General features: G+C 49.5%; 1 protein-coding gene across 6 annotated transcripts in view; it reads right to left on the minus strand.

Moving 5' to 3' along the window:
* Taz (tafazzin) overlaps positions 1–3,104 on the minus strand; it is a 7,998-nt gene extending 4,894 nt beyond the window's left edge. For all 6 annotated transcript variants that reach the window (XM_026777816.1, XM_013355008.2, XM_026777815.1 and 3 more), the window contains exons 1-4: positions 2,706–3,104; positions 2,417–2,545; positions 2,133–2,178; positions 1,808–1,893 (exon numbers count right to left, since the gene is read on the minus strand). In XM_026777816.1, coding sequence (XP_026633617.1) covers positions 1,808–1,893; positions 2,133–2,178; positions 2,417–2,545; positions 2,706–2,814 — 370 coding nt within the window. In that variant the 5' untranslated portion in view covers positions 2,815–3,104. The remainder of the gene's footprint in view (positions 1–1,807; positions 1,894–2,132; positions 2,179–2,416; positions 2,546–2,705) is intronic.
* Positions 3,105–3,366: the final 262 nt, after the last annotated feature.

Raw genomic sequence — 3,366 nt, forward strand, 5'->3', positions numbered from 1 at the left:
GAACTAGCTCTGTAGACCAGGCTGGTCTCGAACTCACAGAGATCCGCCTGCCTCTGCCTCCCGAGTGCTGGGATTAAAGGCGTGCGCCACCATCGTCCGGCTTCAGATCCTGTTTTTAACTGAAATGAAATCTAGGTAAAGATCAAAAAGAATAAAGAGAACTGGGAATAAAACTCAGAGGTACAGTATATGCCTAGAATGCACAAGTCTCTGTGTTCTGTCCCCCAAACTGAAAACAAAGGAAAAATAATGAAAACAAGACACATACATACAAGACTTGAGATTGCATAAGAGGAGCTTAGAGTCAGGGACAGGTGTAAATTATCAGAATACTGACATTATCAGAGCAGGACCTGGGAGAAAATGCCACTGTCATTCAGCAAGATAATGTAGTCTCTGTTGGAACACTTAGAAAGAAGGAAATAGGGCTGGAGAGATGGCTCAAAGGTTAAGAGCACTGGCTGTTCTTCCAGAGGTCCTGAATTCAATTCCCAGCAACCACATGGTGGCTCACAACCATCTATGATGAAATCTGGTGCTCTCTTCTGGTGTGCAGGCATACATGCCAGCAGAATGTTGTAGACATAATAAATAAATAAATCTTTTTAAAAAAGAAGGAAAAAGAAATTTCCATCCCTTCAGACATTTTGGTATTTTTGTTTTGTTTTGGTTTTCGAGACAAACTTTCTCTCTGTAGCCTTTGTTGTACTGGAACTTGCTTTGTAGACCAGGCTGGCCTCAAACTCACAGAGATCCAATTGTATCTGCCTCCCGAGTGCTGGGATTAAGGTGTGTGCCTCTACCACAGGCTTATTTGCCCATTTTTAGACTTTTTCTTTTATTCTTTCATTGAAAACAAATCTGCTTCCCCAGAGAAAAAGGAAATGTGGATTTGAATCCTAAATTTGTCCAAGGTCATGACTTCTGAGCTCTATCTGGAAAATGGGGATCAAGATGGCCCCAACTGGCAGACTGAGGGAGCACTGATAATGACATTGGGATTTGTCTCTACTGCATGAACTGGCTTCTTGGGATCCTATTCTCTTTGGATGTATACTTTGCTCAGCCTAGATGTAGTAGGGAGGGCCTTGGACTTTCCACAGGGCGGGGTGCATTGCCCTCTCTTAGGGTTGGAGGGGGTGGGGTGGGAGTGTGTATGGAGGGAGTGGGAGGAGGGGAGGGAGTGGGAATTTGGATTGGTATTTTTTTTAAGTAATAAAATAACATAAAAGACGGCCCCAACTTCTAGGGGGTTGTGAAAGGTACTGAGTGATCATTCAATCCAAGGCTCCTCACCCCACCAATTTGTTTGTTTTCCCAGAAACAAACCCTCTGGCTTTTATACATTACCCCACTACCATCATAAAGTGATAGCACCACACTATTCTCCCTGAGAGGAGTAATAGATACAGAAGGGACAGCAAATAAAGCTTCCTTAAATTCTCTCTCTCTCTTGGTTTTTCGAGACAGGGTTTCTTTGTAGCTATGGAGCCGGGTCCTGGAACTAGCTCTTGTAGACCAGGCTGACCTTGAGCTCACAGAGATCTGCCTACCTCTGTCTCCTGAGTGCTGGGATTAAAGGTGTGTGCCACCCCCCCCCCCCCCGGCTCCTTGAATTCTCATGCTAGAATTCTGGACAATCCTCAGGCAGCAGCAGAGAATCTAAAAGGTCATTCTTCTCCCTACCCTCTGTCACCTATACTGTCATGCCATGGCTCCCCCGAGTCCTTCTAAGACAGAGACACTGACCACCAGGTTCCTTACCCCCAAAGGAGGCCTGGACATGCCTACCAGAGGAGCAGCTCACCTCGACATACAGGCACACATTTGCCCAAGCTGAAGAAATGGGAGTGCAGCTCCTTGGTGAAACAGATGTCTGCAGCTGCTGGGGTCCTAGAGCAGCAATAGACCCAGTCATCCCTACCTTCAAAACTTCTAGTCTTTGTCCCCAACTCTCCCCACCCAGTACAATGCCTGCCATCACTGTCATGCAGAATGAAGCTCAAGAGAAGGGCCTGTGGGGCCCCACCCATGCCCTTCCTGGACTGCTGGATGCCACCTCCTGAGCAGAGAAGGCAGGCAAATCTGGGCAGAAATGGATGGGCCACTTCAAGGGGTCTATTGCTCCTCACCAACGCATCAACTTCAGGTTCCAGATGTGGCGTAGTTTCAGGATCCCTAAGAAAAAGGAAAGCCCTTGATGTGACATGACTACTTCCATATTCCTTTTAAATTTCTGATACCCTGTCCAAATAACATTCCCTGGAGCAATCCTAAGGGGAACACAAAACTTCCAGCAACTAGGCAGTATATCCCACAAACAATTCCATGGTTTCCCAAAGAGCCTGGTGAGAAGCGAATCTATTCTGCCTGTTCCTGTTTTGCCTACTTGAACCCAAGCACACTGGTACAGTACCCCAGAGATGAGGGTCATCCATGCAGGATTGGTGGTTGGAGACCGTGATGAGGGGGGTGGCAGGGTCTCGGTTCTCAATGAGCTCATACAGCACTTCCTTGTTGTGCACGGTGAGTTGGTTCATGTACTCTGGGAAGAGAAGTCAGTCTCAAGCTCGTGCTTATCTCTACCTGCCCGAGAATTCTTATTGTGCTAAAAGAGACCCTGCCACATCCCCAGTATCCAAACCAAATTCCAACTCTGGCCAGGTTAGGAGCCTGTGACTCTCCCTTGGCCTTTGGCCACTCACTGGTCCAGAAGCAGCTGTAGGTGCCCACCAGGCCCATGACGACGCTGCTGGCTATGGTCCAGGTGAGCCGGGGCACCGTGGGGAACGGCCACTTCACGTGGAGGGGCATCTCCTCCCGTCCTGACTTCGCAGCCCGGAGCTCCTCCTGGCCCGGACCAGCCCGTGCCCTCCAACGCTCAGGAGAAGGATCTCCGACAAACTAGCAGAGGGTTAAACTAAGGTCACTTCGTGAGGCAGCTCAGAGCCTCCCTAGTACCGCTCTCCGGACAGAAAGGTGCTGCTGCTCAGGCCAGGAGACAGAATTGCTGTGAGGAGCCACACATACTACCAGAGCTTGCCTTGGCGGCCTCAGACTCCACGGACCTGCCGGAAAGCGAGCCGGGAACGCTTGTGGTCGCAAAACAGGCCTAGGTCGCTTGATGGCTGCCGGGGGCAGGTCTACGCAATCCTCGCCCCGCCCTCTTCCCCCGTCAGAGTCTGGATTTTGATACCGCCAGAAGCTAAGCGTCTCTTTGGTGCTTTAATTCTAGTGTCTGTAGGTGACTGACAAGAGCTGCGCAGCACCATTATCTGAAGCCATTCAAGGCCTAAACTGGTGGAACTGTTTTACTTATTATCTCCCCCTCCCCCACCCCGTGTGAATCGGATTATCTGCAGAGGC

Source organism: Microtus ochrogaster, unplaced genomic scaffold, assembly GCF_000317375.1.
Source record: "Microtus ochrogaster isolate Prairie Vole_2 unplaced genomic scaffold, MicOch1.0 UNK85, whole genome shotgun sequence".
Taxonomy (NCBI): domain Eukaryota; kingdom Metazoa; phylum Chordata; class Mammalia; order Rodentia; family Cricetidae; genus Microtus; species Microtus ochrogaster.